At 44.6% G+C, this 16,589-nt stretch overlaps 2 protein-coding genes and 1 long non-coding RNA gene across 3 annotated transcripts; 2 read left to right on the top strand and 1 right to left on the bottom strand.

Annotated features, from left to right (window-relative positions):
• Positions 1 to 229: 229 nt before the first annotated feature.
• On the top strand, positions 230 to 5,458 carry LOC131885912 (targeting protein for Xklp2-like; the record flags this gene model as incomplete). The annotated part of the gene is given in 8 exon segments (XM_059234116.1): positions 230 to 405; positions 2,347 to 2,634; positions 2,734 to 3,323; positions 3,388 to 3,651; positions 3,715 to 3,768; positions 3,871 to 4,269; positions 4,644 to 4,907; positions 4,980 to 5,458. Coding segments are annotated over 8 exon segments (2,205 nt in total). The 3' UTR covers positions 5,157 to 5,458.
• LOC131885909 (uncharacterized) lies at positions 5,393 to 11,835 on the bottom strand. The gene is made up of 4 exons (XM_059234108.1): positions 11,151 to 11,835; positions 9,047 to 9,481; positions 7,380 to 8,294; positions 5,393 to 6,885 (listed from the first exon to the last, which is right to left on the bottom strand). Exons 1-4 carry the CDS (start codon positions 11,157 to 11,159, stop codon positions 5,635 to 5,637), a joined length of 2,610 nt encoding a protein of 869 aa, XP_059090091.1. The 5' UTR covers positions 11,160 to 11,835; the 3' UTR covers positions 5,393 to 5,634.
• Positions 8,220 to 9,426, top strand: LOC131885931 (uncharacterized). Its single transcript, XR_009373888.1, has 2 exons — positions 8,220 to 8,763; positions 9,049 to 9,426. It is a non-coding gene; the product is annotated as an uncharacterized LOC131885931 (long non-coding RNA).
• Positions 11,836 to 16,589: the final 4,754 nt, after the last annotated feature.

Below are 16,589 nucleotides of genomic sequence, written 5' to 3' on the forward strand. Positions count from 1 at the left end.
CTTGCGCTCAGCTGAGAACAACTCGAACTCTCCAATCCAGTGGGCGAGATCTCGAAGCAGAATTCTCAACGACAACCCCATCATCCACCGGACCTTCATCAGTTAGTTGTTCAAATCCTGTGATTGGCAGCCGCCTGATCTGGGTCTTGATATTCGTTAGCTAGCCTGGTGTGTGAATCGATCGGATTCGGTCGACGGTATTCAGAATTCGGCATCGTTTTGAGGATTCATTAAGCATGGCTCAAAGAAGACCGGAGGACGGGCCGTTGGAGACGGCGACGGGATTCGATTGCGAGTACAACGCCCCCCAATTCTTCGACTTTTGCGAACTGGGCGCCGTGGCCGAGGACGGGGGCGTGGAAGCCGGACATCCCGCGGATCGGGAGGAGGCGGAGAAGTATTTTAGTAAGTTGCTATGCTGTGGACGACTTACTCAAGGTTGAGGTGTTAACCCCAATTCGTCCGGGACTGGTTGCTTCTGAGGCTGAGACAGGAGAGGGGTGGATTATACTGGCTTAACAATGGACCAGGGTTTAGGGCGTTATTCACTGTACGAACCCTTATCTACGAGAACGATCAAACGCCGCACTGAAGTAAAAGCGGCAATTGCCTTGAAAAAAAACTTTAGTACTTGGGTTATGTTTTCTGCACTTCAGTATCAATACCGAGCATACACACACACACCATACTGTATCACTAAATCTCAGTATGGTTGTTACTCAAGCTATACTCAAGGCATTATTGACTCGACTTCTGAAAACATGTTGGTCATGTCCTCCTCCCGAGGGTTCCAACGACTTCCCAAGGTCATCGGCAAATACTGTGAATCAGTTCGACTCCTTAATTACTTTTTGAGGGCTTTTTAACCCCTATTGGCAATATTACGTATTTCCAGGATTATGGTACATTTTTTCTCTTGACCCTTGACATTGAATACTACTACTATAACTGAACTTTGACAGGAGTATGTTCAAATGTAGGGATATTTTCAACCAAAACTGTAAGTTAGGGCGAAAAATTGGAAAAAACGCCTGAATATTTAAAAATATCCCCAAATGGCAGAATATTTAAAGCAAAAATTAGGCAATTTACATGATTTTTCGGAGTCTCTAGTTATTACTGTAGAGGTGGTAGAAACAGTTCAATTCAATCAAAAATATTCTGGTCAGTTTTCAAAAAAAATATCTTTTTGGGGTGCATTTTATTACCGTCATAGTTGTCATGTATTATCATATTTTGGCTGCCCCGAACTGCACTGCTACGATGCGTGGCCAGGTGGCCCTCGTGGCAGCCGAATTTGACCCAAAAGGCCATTTTGGAAGCTCAATGGTCACGAAAGAAATTAATGAGGTGCATCCTCAATTTGGCTACCAAATGACTGACTGCTTTTGACATTCTATAGGCGCAAGAGATTCCCTGCTTAGTTGATGTTCAGTGCTCTTTCCGCCAATTATTGCACAGATCATATAATTTATAGTCCAACCACGTCTGTTCGGAGTTGCAATCGTCATATATTGGACATGGTGCCCCACATGTCAGATGTTGCTATTGTCTTCAACCGTCAGTCATAGATACCCCAGAAAACAGATTACATTCGCGCTTCAGGATTAAACGTTTCTTAAATATTTGTGACATTTTGGTTCTAGTATGATTTCAATTTTGGCCATTTTAACTGAAATGATTGCACCTGCCCTTGTCATTAATATGATACGAGCTGGGTTAGGTTTAAAGACAGTTGTACCGGCAACTTAATGATGGAGAGTAACGTCTTCGTCATACTGGTCTGGTTGATGTGCGGCAATATCAGGTTACTTATGTTGGATGTGTTCATCATCAAGGTTATATCAGGTTTGGGTCCAGCCGAATGGGTTTGCATTGAAAGAGCAAAATGTGTTTATTGTTAATCGATAATTAGACGCACCCTTAGCTGCACATGTAGTCGAGACCTCCTAAAACCATGTTCTTGATCGACGTCCTTTGAACTCTTGGTGGCCATAATGATAAGAAAAGGTAAAACAAGGAGCATGTAAGAGACCTCCACATAAAGATTACACTGACAATTTACAATCGGGAAAATGCACACCGAGATTGCAGGCGAGCAGTTGTAGTGTATTAGTAGAGTCTCCGATTTCCATCATACAACCCGCGGGTTGCTCCCTGCCAAGCCGAGTCAAAGCTCCTATGGGGTAACTAAACTAAAACATGAGTGGCTTTATTATCAACTAAATTGAGCGACGGGCTGCAACATGATGTTGGCTGACCCAATGAATATATATTCCCGCTCCGTCATCACAGCCATAATTAATTCGGACCTAGTTATACTACAATCGATGATATCCCCTTTAGATTTTGACCATGAAAATAATCAACCCGTCATCCCCGCAAACTTTTCCGATGACGCCGACGAAGAACCTCTCTCAGGGTCTGATTCTCAGGCTATGGATTTGCCCACGCCTACCGACTCGAAACCATCGGCTGAAACCGTGGAAAATGTGAGTCCCACTGGTTTAGAGGCCGAGGAGCCTGCAGGTGGTGTTTCGGCCGTGACGCGCACCAATCCATTGGTGGAAGCCATGCGGAAGTATGAATCGCCTCGTCGTAAGAGCATTAAAGAGGCCGTGACCAAAACTTTGGGTAGGTTAGACGTTATTTCGCACTTCAAGAACTTTGGGTGCATCTTTGATCCATAAGCAAGTGATTATGGACACCGAACGGATGCTTTGTGTATTTCAGAGGAAGCGGCCGTGTTTTCGCCCAAAATGAAGGCTCCTCCTGCGAGACGATCCGGCACACCAAACGTTGCTTTAACGTCTTTGGATTCAGCCAAGTCCGCAGCCATTAAGAAAGCGCCCTCACCCGCTTATCAACGTTGGCGCAAGGTCGTCAATGCCGTCACCCCGGAGGTCCTTCGGCACGCCCGTGAGCTAGGCAAACGCAACAAGCAGGCCAAGGCCATGACAGGTCCGAACTCGGGCTCCAATGCCAATACCAATGGACTGCCATTAGCTGCGACGACCTCCACTTTGGCCAACAAGGCCAAGGTGAACGAAGCGTCGAAATCACAATCCTCAAAATCTGCCACTACTTCCACCTCGTCTTCATCTTCTTCCTATTCTCTACGCGTCACCCGCCCTGAACCTTTTCGATTCGCCACTGATCATCGGAACAAACAGCAGGTCCAACCTCAACATTCCCAGTTGCCGACGGAGGCCAGCAAGATGCGGGAACCCATGCGAGCTAAAGTGGGCCAAGTGGACTTCTCCAAAATGTTGAGAAGCTACGATCAGCATCACGAGGACTCCCGTGGTCGTTCCAAGGTTAAAGTACGTGTCTTGGGTATGTTTTTCATCATTCAAGAGTTTCACCAATACCGTGTTCCTTTCTTAGGCTCAAGTGACCCGACCACAGCCGTTCACCTTTGGGGGGCGTTCTCGTCGTGCGAACTCTTGTGAGCCCACACCCACGAAGCGAAGGCGGGAAACGTCTCTCGAAGATGACGCGGCTCAGCCGCAAGCTAAAATGTCACACACCACATTGGGGGGAGGCAGTTCGGATTCGCTTCGAAACACCAAGCCGCACCCGTTTTCATTTGTGGATCGCGATCTGGCGCGTGTGAAGGATAAATACGACCAGATCAAACAGGAATCCCAGGTATTTTTTAACATGAGCAAGGCAAAATCCGGCCAGAACCTTGACCTTGAGACCGAATTTCAGAAAACCAACTACTTCACCAAGTCATTGCGGTCCTATCCCAGCAATGAGGCAATGGTGAGTTTCTTGTTTTTTTTATTTCCTAATACTTATCAAGTAGTCCATAGTCTCCATGGAAATGTGGCTTTTCGTTTTACACAACGAATTACTTTTCCATAGACTGACGTGAGTGGTTTAACTAAACAGAAACCATTCAGCTTTGATTCGAGACCAGTCCGAAAACGGGCACAATCTGCTGAGCCTGATCCCAATCGCCTCTCCCAAGGAGGAGAAGTGATCACGGATCGGGTGGTTCGGGCCAAGCCCATGCCACATTTTGGGGTTCCTGTGAGACTTCCATGTGCGAATAAGAAAGCCACGGCAGCCCAGCCGTTCTCATTTGAAGATCGAGACCAACAAACACTCACGAAGAAGCGTGAAAAGATTGATAAAATTCTGGAGCAAGAGAAAAAAGAGCGCGAATTTAAGGCCAATCCAATGCCGAATCTGAACAAACCAGTTGGTCTCCCTATCAAAGAGGTGATACTACCGACGGAGGCCAAGCCTTTCCATCACGAGGTAAGCCCATAGTTGGTTATTTCAAGAACACTGGCAAGTCCTCGATCAGTGACATATAAGGCTCCCCCAACCTCGATTCTGAACGGGATTCAGGAACGAGTTAGGAGGTGAATGAAACGGAAGAGTGAACGCTGCAAAGAGGGATTAAGGGGCAAATTGGGTGGATTAAGGCGAAATCTATGGACGTAAAAGCAAAGGCTTTCATAGACACGTAGATAACGAAAAGGGGACAGGGAAATCCCAAGTAATGCACTTCAAAGCATCCATTCCAACGAACTCGCTTCCGCCCATCTGGGTTTCATTTTCAAGCATCGTTCAACCATCATCAATGTTGTTGCTGCTTTTATGTTGTTTTATGTGCTGAACATTTTCAGATAGAAAAACGTGTCGAGAATAGAATTCAGAAGTGGCAGAAGGGCGTAGAAGAGGAGCTTCGCAAACAGCAAGAAGCCGCCTTATTCAAGGCTCGTCCCGCCAAGGTGTTGTATCAAGAACCCTTCAGACCCGAGCACCATGACAAGCCGATGACGGAGATATCCAATTTCGAACTTCATTCAGACCGGCGAGCCCGCGAGAGGGAGGTCTTCGAACTGGAAAAGAAACGCAAGGAGGCCGATCTGGAATCCATGAAGCGACAGGTATGAGACAGAAAAAGTGTATTTAAGCTTCTCTTTGGTTTTAATTAAATACTCTATACCCTAATCACGTAGCTGGAAGAACGACGTCGGTTAGAGCATGAGGAAGAAGTGCGCCGCCTCCGCCATGAAGCCGTCCACAAAGCTCAACCCGTTCGAAGCTACAAGGGCATCAAAATTCAGCCCTCTGACAAACCACTCACGAACCCGCGGAGTCCGAATTTTTCCAACAAGACGCGATCTGACTTGTAGATAAAGTCCCTCAAAGACATCACCATTCATTCTAAAAAGAAATTTCAGAACCCGATTGTGTCGTGTCTAGCACGTAAGATGGTACTTCTCGCTCTTCTCTTTCGTTCTATCCTCTTCCTTTTACGTCACTTCTCATCCAACCTAACCGTCATGTTTTTTTGTCTTGCGCGGCCGTTCTACCATGTTTGGTTTAGGTAATCATAAAAAAAAAACTACTACTGCTACCGTATCTACTACTAACAATACTATATTTGTTTGTTTCACTGAGATATAAAAAAGCCAACAGCAACGACAGAACAAAACTTGAACCGAGTCGTGTGGCATCATTTTGATATTGTAGTTATTCTGGAAGATATGGGTGATGGTTGACGTATGATGGTCGTTTCAACGTGAAATTAGTTGAGATGTTGGTCAGTTCCCACACTGACAAGACACAAAGACGAGGCAGTTCGTTGAATTGAGGACACTAATTCCTCTCTCAATCCTTCTTGAGCTTAGCGAGCAAGATCTGTTTCTTGTCCTTGCGTTTTTCTTTGAGCTTGTGTAGCAACTTCTTGCGGGTCACGAGCAACTCACGGAGTTGGTCAGCCTCTTGAGACGTCTCACCTTGCCAAATGTTCGAGTTATCCCAATCATCCTCGATAAACAGTCCATTGAGCGTATTCTCCTTCTTGACAGCACCTTCTTTGGCACTTTTTTTCTCCTTCGATTGATCCAACAAATGATCCTCACCTGCCAGCAATGCGCCGGCAGTCAATGTCTCGGTGGGAGTTTTGGGCGCCAAAACCGACGAGGATGACACTGGGACTAATCCCTCGTCTGTCGTGGTAGTCTGATTGATGGATGAACTCTGCCCTGCTGACAATGCGAAATCGGCTTTCGGCCCCAAATCCTCGGTCTCAAGTTGGGGGATTGAAGTGGGATCATCTTGGGACGACGACGAGGACGACAGAGCCGCCTCAAGTTTTCGGGTCCAATCGCTTAGTTTGGTCGCACCTTTGCTCAAGCCAATTTGCGCTGTGCTGGAAACCGAGCTGGTAATCACGGTAGAGGTGGATTCCGAGGTCGTGGTGGCCCCTTGGGTGAGGAAGGGATACGTGTCGTCGTCGGACGTGGGATAGATAATAAGAGCACCATCAGATGTTGGAACGTCCTTATTGACAACTGCGCTCAACGTAGTAGCCTCAGGTTCGAGATCTTCAGGTTCCGCGTTCGATTCGATGTCGCTGTCTTTGGAATGGTTGTAATCGTCTTCGTTGTCCCTCAGCTCGGGCAATAAGAACTCGTAGTCGATGTCACCTGGTGCTTGGACAATATAAAGAGCTGTGTCATCGCTCTTGTCGCTCTCGATAATGGCTTGCGAAGTGGCAATTTGGCCCAAATCCACTGAGTCTGCATCTTGGGACGTCAAAGCCACGTTATTTTGATTCTCGTCAATCTCGGACTCGAAAATCGGAGGATTAGGATTGGGTCCGCCGGAGGTTTGCGTTTCGGATTCCTGAGTGGTTTGGTCAGATGCCTGATAGAAGAAGTCTTTGGTCAAGGACGGTCTGCTGGCAACTGGGCGGTAAATGTTGTTCATTTCACGAAGGATGGAACGACCCAATGTTTTGTCGTACACTCGCATGAATGTTTTGTCTTCTCTTTGGATGATGGCATTCTCGTCTCCGATATTGTTATCATGCTCCTCGGTCGATACCAAGACGATGTCATCGTAGTAGCTGTCCACCTGAAAAAAAGATCATAAATAGCTACATAAAAATAACAAAAAATATTCCACGCACTTTAGTCAAAAAGAACCACAAGTATGACGATTCATTTTGGTATGAATCGTTTTATTTTTGAATGAGCGAAACTAGAAGTAAAAATTCACTCTGGCAGAAGTGTCTCAAATTGGAGGTAAAATTCATAGTGAAGGATGAATTCGCTCTATTTGGTACATTTGGGGGTAATTTCGATTTCTTAATGCCAAGGTGATCTGAAAATGACGTCCTTTATGTTCAACCCTCCTCCCCTCGTCTCCTCGTCCCCATTTGACAAGGACCTTGATTGTTGGCACTCGAGATCAAATTGTGTTTGATGCCAACAGATCCTTGATTTCAAGATCCCATTACAAAGGATGGGCGAGTTGACAGATGGTCACAGGGTGTGATGCTGGTTTTGCACATTTTCCCCCTCCTACTCCTCCTCCTCTTCCTTCTGCTCCCTCCATCTTCATCTTACCTTGCTTTGCAGCCCATTTGCCTTCTTTGCTTCAATCGTCGTCTTGTATTCGTTTCCATTAGCCGTCAAGGCTTCCACTCCAATGCTTGCTCCATCGCTTCCTCCAGTTGTCTTTATTAGTGTTGGGGAATGAAGGTCCTTTGTGTGTGAAGCGGGTAATTCCAATACTAATCGAGTCGTGTCTGAGCCTGCCACCACTTCGATTGGTAATGTCCTCACTTCATCGGCATGTTCCCGGGCTACTTGTGCGGAAATCAAGAGCTTAATGGGAACGGGTGGCTTTGTGGCCGATGTAGTGGCGGCGGTAGCCGGCTCCGCTATGTACTCTCCTTGCCCTTGGGAATGTGAGAACTCTGCATTAGGATAAAAAGGAGCCTGGGTTGAAGCCCCGCTCGAGGCTAGGTACTCCTCGTAAAGCAAATCGGCGAAAGGGGATTCGGGGAAATCCGTGAGATAAGGGTGCTGTCCGTTGGCCATGTTCTGATCAATAATCAAACGGTCTTTATGGCCATCATGGGCCCCGTCCGGATAGGTTTCCATGCCAAGCATGCCCATCATCCAGTCTCCCGCTTTCTTGAGGTCATTAGCCACATACTCGAAGAACGAAGGCTTGCCACCCGAACTCTGAGGCTGATGGGAGACCACGTGACGCGTGGGATGATCCACGAAAAACGCTTCAGAAGGGGAACTGGAATAATGATCCGAGGTCGAGGCGGATGTCAGTTGGACTCGCTCATCGGAGGGTAATGAGAACGAACCCGAGTCTGAACTACTAGCGCTATTTGGCGTGTAGTAATGATACGAGGATGGAGGGATTTCATTATGGACAGAGGACCTCGCGTCCCCATCATTGAAATAGCTTCCTGGCGAAACGCTTCCCGAAGATGAATACGTCTGAGATCCATGGGAATAGTCCTGAAATGGAAGACTCTAATATGGCTGTGTTTCTAAACGAGTTGTACCCGTATATGGTCATGCCCTGGGTTGTGTTTTTTTTGTGTGTGTGAATATGATTCATGGCGACCCGATTGAGAAGAAATCGTGCGAAAGAAACTGTAAACCCTATCTTTTCTTTTTTTTATTTTTACACGGTGTTCATGACATCTTGTTGCGGTATCCTTTTCATGCGATTTGGTGTGTGCGATTGTGCGTGTGTGATATGTGTGCAATCTTTAGATCGTTTTATGGTTCCCTTTTCCAAGTTTGTATGTGAATGAGTAAGTCGTACGTAGTATGTATTCATGTCGACAAGAACGAACTCCAACGGAGTGAAACGATAAATGCACGAAGAAGTTGTGCATGGGCCATGTACTGAGAGAAACAGATAGCTCAAATTTTGCATCCACCCAAAGATCTTCCATGGAACCTGAGACAGACCCACCAAGTAAGCGCATTGGAACCGTCGACAGCCGGAAGGAGAAAGAATCATACGAATATTACAAGTGTAATACATGTACATAGTCCATACAACACTAAGTACTGTATGTACACAGATCAGAGCACTGCTCCCCAACAAACCATGTGTGGGCGTGGGTGGGTGGGAAAACTGAAAGAGGGAGTGTGTGTATGTGTGCGTGTGTATATGTGTGTGTGTGCGTGCGTTCATGTGGTTCCCTCCAATGGCCCCCGAGTGATTAATGGTATTGGTTGACTCTTAATGATCTTACAGAGGCTGCTGGCACGAACAAATAGTCATCCGAGTCACTATCTATGCTGGGTTGAAGAAAATCCCGAGAAAATGAGTCCTGGTCACGCGTGTCGAATCTGGTGAGCTTGGAGAATCCCTTCACGACTTGTTGGCCCAATTCTCGGAGTTTATTCGAGACCATTTCCAATGGGTTTAAGCTCACTGCACTTTGTCTCTTGGTGAGCACAGAGTTGCCGCTGGACGCATAATTGGTATGCCATTCGCGGGTCTTGCTCTTTGTGTTGAGGAGAGGAAATCCCGGATTGACCGGTGAGAAATGAGGTTGGTGATCCTGGGAGTAGGTTTGGTACCACTCGCCTCGTTGGGCATGGGGAAAAGCTTCCACCTCCACGACCACGACCACGAAAACAACAAGGCAAATGCTAATCAGGCATGAGAACACACACAAGCCAAACTAGAAAGAGAAGAGAAGGAAAGCAAAATAACGCGAAGCACCAAGATGAGAAAACAACGGGGAGGACCAAGAGCCGACATACGCGTAGATAGGTATAACGGGGAGGGAAGACGACAATTGCTCAAATAATCCCTGTCTCAAGCAGACAGTATCAAACGTGTACATATTCTCCAAATCGAAATATATGTCATATACTGTACGTATAGGCTTGTGGCAAATCCAAGAATGGATGATGATCATGTTTTGAATAGCCTTCTCCTCGATTCATCATGCTTGAGCCCTAAATTGTAACTTATAGAAGCCTAAAGAAAGAGACATTGTAAAAGGTAATGACTTGCCAATATTAACAATTTCAACCTCTGAATTGGTTTTAACCAAACCTGTTGTCGATGTTTGACAGCAATTCAGTGTATGAAACCGATTTCTAAAGTTAACAATACTTTTGGGACACAAACTCGAAGAGTTTTTATGGAATAAAACTTTGAGTCATGCTTTTTTCCTGCGAATGCAACTTGACCCTCACTGGGAGATAATAACCACGTCAAGTGCGATCAATCAACAATTGATCAGGTCTCTCAAAATCCCCATCGCAGTTAAATTCTCGAATCAAATCTTGCCCGTTGTACATGGTTCCCATCTGCCCAACTAAGGCCTGAAACTGCCCGAGGCTTCCATTTTCGCGAGGTCATTCCCGGTGATTTTGGGTGCGAGCCAGCATCCCGAATTTCTAAGGCTTGGTTGTCTGGTTATCATTAACCAGCACGTTGGTTGGTACAGGCACTGTCCATCATCCATCGACCATCATGTTCTCTCAAGGCTCCTATTGCCAATCCCCTTAAGTCAAGGGCGTGTTCACGACTTGATTCCGCCACCGACGATGTGGATGATGACGAGCTCTGGTCAAACCAAATTATTCACGTGGTCTCATGCCATCTGTGGTGGGTTCTAAGATGCGATGGTGTGGTGATTGCTGAAGGCCAGGATATATCTCTTTGTTGGACGTTAATCTCGTCGTCGTTGAGGCTAAAAGTTCCGGAGCGTCATCTTGATTCATGAATGACAAGGCAATTCAATCATAGAGAACCAACATCTACTTAGCAAGTAAGCATGCATGCCATGCATCTCCTCCCTCGTCTCATCTTGCGAGTTAACATCTTTCACTTTGGGCAATATGCGAATGAATGGGTAAAGAGAGGCCTCCTCATGGAAAGAACATGATGATGAAATCCCCTCTCACGAGGTAGAGCAGGTACGAGTAGTGCGAACATAAATGCGGAACATGCTTCATCTGAGCAAATACTTCATCGGCAAGAAAGAATTTTGAAGAGGATTTTCAAGGAGAAACACTCTTCAAGTGACTGAGTGACTGAGCGTGTGAGCGAGTGCATTTCAGACGGATTGGCCCTCAGAGTCAATTATGGCTCTTTTTTCTCTCAAGATCCTAGCGTTACTTCGAGGTCAAATCAACAAGACGTTTTTTCGCGTGTACATGATCATAAACGATTTCTTTTCCCATATTAAACGACCCTGACAATGAATAGTGATCATTGGTGGTAAAAACAAGAGATGTACTTACTCCTCGTTCAACACTTGTTTAGTTAAACTGACTTCTTTAGGATTCGATCTCGAGCAAAAAAGAGACTGACTGATAGGTTCAAAGTTCACTCACCGATTTCATGGTTTCCCTGATGATGGATGCTCGCTTTTGTTCGGCCAAAAACGATTGGCGATAACGGGCTCACTCTTATAGATAGATAGATAGATAGATAGATGGTTGATTATTTCACCCTGAACTGTTATGCTGCCAAAAGTCCGTCAGAAGTCGAGTGTCACCGATTGATGCTCTGACATTTCTCCCGTTGCAGAATAGAAGTTTGAAGTTCGTTTCTGTTCGATCAAAGACGATACATCGTCGTTTCAAGTTCAACTGACCACTTCAACTGAGCAATGCCAACTTCCACCTCTCAACTTGAGGTGTGTGTTTCTCGTCCCAATTGTGGTAGTAAGGAGTAATAGTGGTAGTGGTGGTAGCATGGATGGATGGATAGTTGGTTGAGGGTGGTTATTTACCGCTCACAGCCGGCAGCAAACACGGGAGAACCAAATCAAAACTTGCGTCAAGCCTCTCGTCGTTCATCGAACCGGCGAGAAAATGCGTCAAAGAAAACAAGCACACATATAAGTAGTACACACACACACACGCTGACGGAATTCAATGCGTACTTGCTTACGTTCAGCATAAACGAGTACTTGGACCACGCTGGATTCGAATGATTGGCTGGATTTGAGGGGTGAGGCTACTTTTGATTCAAAGAATTGAAGGTGATTGTTTGAATGATGTGGCTGATTTAATGAGCTCAGTGTTACGGCGGGCAACAGCGTCGGTTTATATGTTTATGATTTTTAATGCTCATTTTGGATCTTAGTCTTTTTTGGATAGCTATGTTTCGATTTCATCAAGGTTACAGTAAAATCTGCTCTTTTCGTTTATCAGTCATTTTAGTACAATGACCTTGGAGATTTCGTGGTTTGTTTGTATTCACTTGCAGTCTTCCTTCCTTCTAATTATCCATTTGTAAACGTGATCATATTACGATCCGACAAAATTGTGGCTTAAATGCGTTATCAATTGGACATTAAATGCATCGCTTTTCCACAATAGCACTCTGACCACTTTTTGTACAATTGTACAAAATTATGCATGCAATCTTGTAGCTCGCTTGATTAGCGCTCTACTGAGCTCTGCTCAGGTTCATGAGTTCGATTCCAGGTCTCCCATCCATCCAATGCAATGCAGTGGATAATCAATCGGCTTTCAATCCCGACAAAACCCAAAATTGCAGAATGGGATGATCCAACCACATGTATTTTTGACGAATTGCATTACAAGATATGTCAACCAATGTCCAAACATTGTAGATCTGTTAACTATTGTCTTAGATTCTAGGTTGAAATAAATATGATCTTAAAAGGCGACCTTAAATTTCCAACCATTGAACTCACAAAGAATCGGCATATCAGTTTTTGTAAATCGAGCAACAGTCTAGACAGTGGCCCATTGTTCGTAGAGTGTAGACTGCAGAGCATTATGTTTTTTTGAAATTGTCCTTCAGGTTTAGTAAGATAAGTCCAAACAGCGTTGTTTTTCTTCGGTGCAATGCGCCATTTTCTTTTTTGGTCAGATGAATGCTAAGCTCTGTTCCGATCTGTATTATGATACGGAATGATTTGGAGGCAGGGTCTTCGACGAGCTAATGGAACGTTTCATTAACTTCACTTATGTGCCATCATATGGTCAAAGTGTATCAGATTTGTTGGTGGAGTTGGCGAGTCAATCGATTTTTTGGAATTGAATCAAATGAATCATATAACAGTACCATACAGAAAAATCGGAAATCGGCGTTTTTTTCGTCCTTTGTTCAAAGGTATGTTAGAGTAAATTAGTTTTATGTTAACCCATTCATATTTGTCGTAACGTAAAAGAGGAGAATACTACAGAAGGGTGAATGCCATGACAAAGTTGGGCACTCTGAGTAATGTCAATAATTTAGTAGGGTTAATGATCTTACATAACATTTTAGTTAATTACCGAATTGCTTTCAATCAACACGATCGTTATTCTGCATACTAACAAGCACCATGAGAGAGAACGATCAAGGATCTTTACAATTTATCATATCGCCCAAATCAGATTTTGATCCAATTGTTTCCATAACTCTTTTTTTAATCACTGAGCATTAATGCAACGAATTTGCTACCGATAGATTACTCCAACGCAACTCTATCAAATCCGACTGGTATCGAATGATACCAGAACGCCTCAAGATATCAATTTGGTACCATAAACCTGGGTTGAGTTTCCATTCTGAGAAGGAGGCTGCACTCACAATAATAAAAGAAAGAATGGTTCATTCTCAGAAAACCAATGCCCACCATCCAATCATTGCAACTCTTTCCACATGAACGAACAAGGTAAAAATCGATTTTCAAGGACGCCACTTCTATGAAGTCACTTGTACGGCGGACGGTAGTCTCTAGTGGTTTGGTGGCGATCACGGTCAATCTTGTGGGTGCAAGCACCACTTCAGCCACCAACGAAACACACCAAACGCATTCACTCCCCTTCGTTCAACCAGACGAACATCATCATATCTCCTCCAATCCTCCTCTGAAGTATCAACGTCGTCAGATTGCGAGTTTCTTTTGCGGTGGCAAATTTCCATGCCCAGCTTTTTACCTCTAACCACCATTAGGAATCAAACACACACGCGTGAATTGAATGTTATTAGGAGGTTTGAGTTTGTCGGCGAGTCGATGGTGGTTTTTTACCAATTTGCCTCTCGCAGTCCCTCCTCATAAAAAGCCTTGGACTGGATCAAGAGCTAATTGAACTGGTTTTAGCCAAGAAGCTGAGATGGTTTGTTTTGTTCTTTCAAGGCTCATGTGTGGGTTACAACCATTTTGGCTATTGGTTATCAGATTATGATCTTGGCCTTGAGCGCGGTTCTTAATTCTTTATTTGCTGTTTAGCAAGTCTGCCTGAAACCAATCGAAGACTACAACAGGTGGGAGACATTCTCTGACCAATTAATTATGTATCATGCAAAAGGGGTTAATTGTTGTGGTGGCAATGGACTGTAAATCACGATTAGTTTGTCCATTCAAACAAACGTAGCTGAGCACGATCAAACCTCAAGTGAATGACTTGTTCACTTCTCCGAACGTACATACAGCACTAGGGATGGGCAATTCTGACGAGACAAAAAGACATCTTATTTTCCTTAAGTTACGGATCCGGGGCCTAGTAATAGGGGGTCCTTCTTGATTGATAAATGGCTATATCATATTTTCGGGCAGGTTCATTAAATAAGATACGTAGCGGTATAGTGTATATGGACAATTGGAACGGCCATCTTCAGGTCCCAATTAAGAGTCTCCTTGCCGCCATTCGAGAAGATTGGTGCCAGAGTCCGAGGGGTGAGCTTCACCCCGGCCACAGAAGCCAGATATCCAATTTTCCAATAGAGGGTGTCATGTCCAATATCATAAAAGGTCATATATCTAAGTTGTGGATTTAGGGTCTGAAAATTTCTTTGAGAAGGTCGGTGAGGGGAATCGAACTTGAGACCTCTCTCATGCTTGGAAACCAATTCGCCACAACTCCTCCTGTACCTACAATTGTTGAGGTACATAGTCATTAACAGATGCTTCTCAAGAAGTAGTTGGTGAGGTTTGATTCTACAATAAAACACCCCAAAACCCCATCATTTTCCAAGTAAATCGTACATTCTAGTCCCAGTGCACACCATATAAGCCATAGAATTGGTTACTATTTGGGTTTGATGTGACAGCCAGGATTTGTATTTGTGTTAGAATGCTATAACGTAGCCTCTTGGGAATTCAATGCGCCCCACTTTGCTCACAAGATCTTACCAAAAGCACAAACGTGTGGCCTACCACATCATTCTAGGCCTCTGCTTCATTGTGTCAATGCTCACTTCCGGATTGCTATCACCTCTTGTTAGCCAACAAGATAGAGAAACATTTTGAGAATATATTTGTGGTAAGGTCCTGAAACAATGTAACATGCATGGTAAGATTTTATTTTTCTTCCCCTTTTGTTTTTAGAGATGAAAGGAAAGGATCAATTATCTACGCAGAAAGAGGAAAGCATAGATTAGAAAACTTTTTTCTGCAATTTAATGCACATTTTTGCTATTCCTAGCCATGGATAACGTTACTTGGAGGCGACAAAATGAGATCAATAGAAAGAAACATGTCAGGAGTTTCCCACGCCCGTCAATGTAATGGGAGTCAAATTCTTCATTACGAGGACACTTGATTATTGTCTGGCAAAAGTTTGCAAGACATTGATAAGTTCGACTGATTTGGTTAAGCCGCATCAATATGTCTACATTATTGCTTGTTATCACGGCAGGCTAACCAGAAAGAACATTTGCAATCCAAGTATTCACATATTTCAATTGGCCTAGGGAGCCAAATATATTTTGAATGAAGCATTGATTGAGGTTTTAGTGCTGTTTTGGACCAAAAACAAAGTTATCGCCCTATAATGCCCCCCATCAACCTTGGGGTAAAGAAATGAAGTGGTTAACGGATTCATGACTTAGGGTAACGACTGAAATGGAGTAAAACATATTCTCAAATGTGTTCGTTACTATCTAATGACGAAGCCGCGGGAATTTTATTTAAGTCTTTATATGTCCTTGCCTGCTTTCATGCAGTTGGATGTCTTTGGAAGCATCTTCGCTCAGCAGCAGTCCAGTCTGGACTTTTTTTTTGCCAACGGTTCCACTAAAGAAGTTTTCCCATTTCCACCTCAGTCCAACTAGATTGAGCTGAAAGAAAACAATCCTCGGGAACCCGCAAACGTAAAACCAAGAAATACTACCACTTATTTGTACGAGCCGTCTAGCTTCGTCTAGCATCTGGGACAAATGGGGGCCAACCAAGTTTGTCCTTGTGTACTCGTAATTCTCGAGCATATTCAGTGAAGGCCCCCATAATGCCAGGTTAATAATGTCTGCTCAGATATTCGTTGGGTTCGAGGAATATGCCTTGATCAGAGGCGAAGTCGATTACTCTTGTTCTTGCCTCCCTTCTCTTTGGAACAAATGGTGTGCTTTCAAAGCAAATCCCTTTCAAGACTCACTTCCCCGTCACTTTCCAGAAGAAATTTTCTTCTTTTTTTCTTCTTTGGCCTCGACTCAAGTCAGGGACCATATACGTACAGTATAGTCCACATATCCCATATACTGTTGTAGTACTTGAGGTGATAGTGGTTCAGGGGGTATCGTAAGTCCTATGGGCCGAGGACAAGGACGAGCACTGGGCATCCCTGTGGTGCTTCGTTACTCCCTCCAGAACCCTGAACCCTCACTCAGCACGTCTCGTCCCCCCCCGATCTAGAAAGAGAGAGAGAGAGAGAGAGAGAGAAAGAGAGGGAAAGAAAGAAATAGAGAGAAGACGAACACGGGAGAGGGCTTCTGTTCCTCTGGTTCATCCTTGGAAAAGCCCAAAACGGGAAAGACGCTACTGATCGCCCAGGCAGCTACTGTACGTATGTGTGCACTAGAAAGCAGTCTGG

Source organism: Tigriopus californicus, chromosome 8, assembly GCF_007210705.1.
Source record: "Tigriopus californicus strain San Diego chromosome 8, Tcal_SD_v2.1, whole genome shotgun sequence".
Taxonomy (NCBI): domain Eukaryota; kingdom Metazoa; phylum Arthropoda; class Copepoda; order Harpacticoida; family Harpacticidae; genus Tigriopus; species Tigriopus californicus.

Coding starts and splice junctions, on each gene's coding strand:
- LOC131885909 (XM_059234108.1), bottom strand. Junction 8,295..9,046: donor TGTTCGTGCCAGCAGCCTCT/GTAAGATCATTA, acceptor CTTCCATTTCAG/GACTATTCCCATGGATCTCA. Junction 6,886..7,379: donor CAAATGGGCTGCAAAGCAAG/GTAAGATGAAGA, acceptor TCTTTTTTTCAG/GTGGACAGCTACTACGATGA.